The 572-nt window shown below is 42.5% G+C and overlaps 1 protein-coding gene across 1 annotated transcript in view; it reads right to left on the reverse strand.

Annotated features, from left to right (window-relative positions):
• The window catches only part of hm13 (histocompatibility (minor) 13), a gene marked incomplete in the record, with an annotated part of 21,771 nt that overhangs the window by 6,455 nt on the left and 14,744 nt on the right, over positions 1-572 (reverse strand). Inside the window, 2 exon segments of the mRNA XM_014027928.1 lie at positions 236-321; positions 400-502. Coding sequence (XP_013883382.1) covers positions 236-321; positions 400-502 — 189 coding nt within the window.

Consider the following 572-nt stretch of genomic DNA (forward strand, 5'->3'; position numbering starts at 1 on the left):
GATGTTTAGATAAACATTTAGATGTTTAGATAAACATTTAGATGTTTAGATAAACATTTAGATGTTTAGATAAACATTTAGATAAACATTTAGGTGTTTAGATAAACATTTAAATGTTTAAACATTTAGATGTTTAGATAAACATTTAGATGTTTAGATAAACATTTAGATGTTTAGATTACATTTAGATGTTTAATGTTGTCCTTGGTGAACAGGTGAAGCGGTGGTAACTCACCTGAACATCTCGGTGAGTTCTCCTTTGACGAGTGCGACGACGACGGGGAAGCCGATGCAGGCAGGAACCAGGTAGAGCAGAGCGGGCTGCAGGACAGACGGACGGACAGAATGAGACACAGACAGGAAGTAAAGGCAGCCATGACCTCTGACCCCGGAGCGTACCTGGGCATGTTTGAAGGTGTGCATGACGAAAATGGTCAGGCCCAGTCCAAAGATGTAGGCCAAGAAACTGGAGTAGAAATACATCCTGCTGTTCTTCTTTAGGCTGACAGGATGAAAACAAGACGTCTTTGAAGAGGAGGAGGAGGAGGAGGAGGAGGAGGAGGAAGGGGGAG

This window comes from Austrofundulus limnaeus, unplaced genomic scaffold (assembly GCF_001266775.1).
Source record: "Austrofundulus limnaeus strain Quisiro unplaced genomic scaffold, Austrofundulus_limnaeus-1.0 Scaffold700, whole genome shotgun sequence".
NCBI lineage: Eukaryota > Metazoa > Chordata > Actinopteri > Cyprinodontiformes > Rivulidae > Austrofundulus > Austrofundulus limnaeus.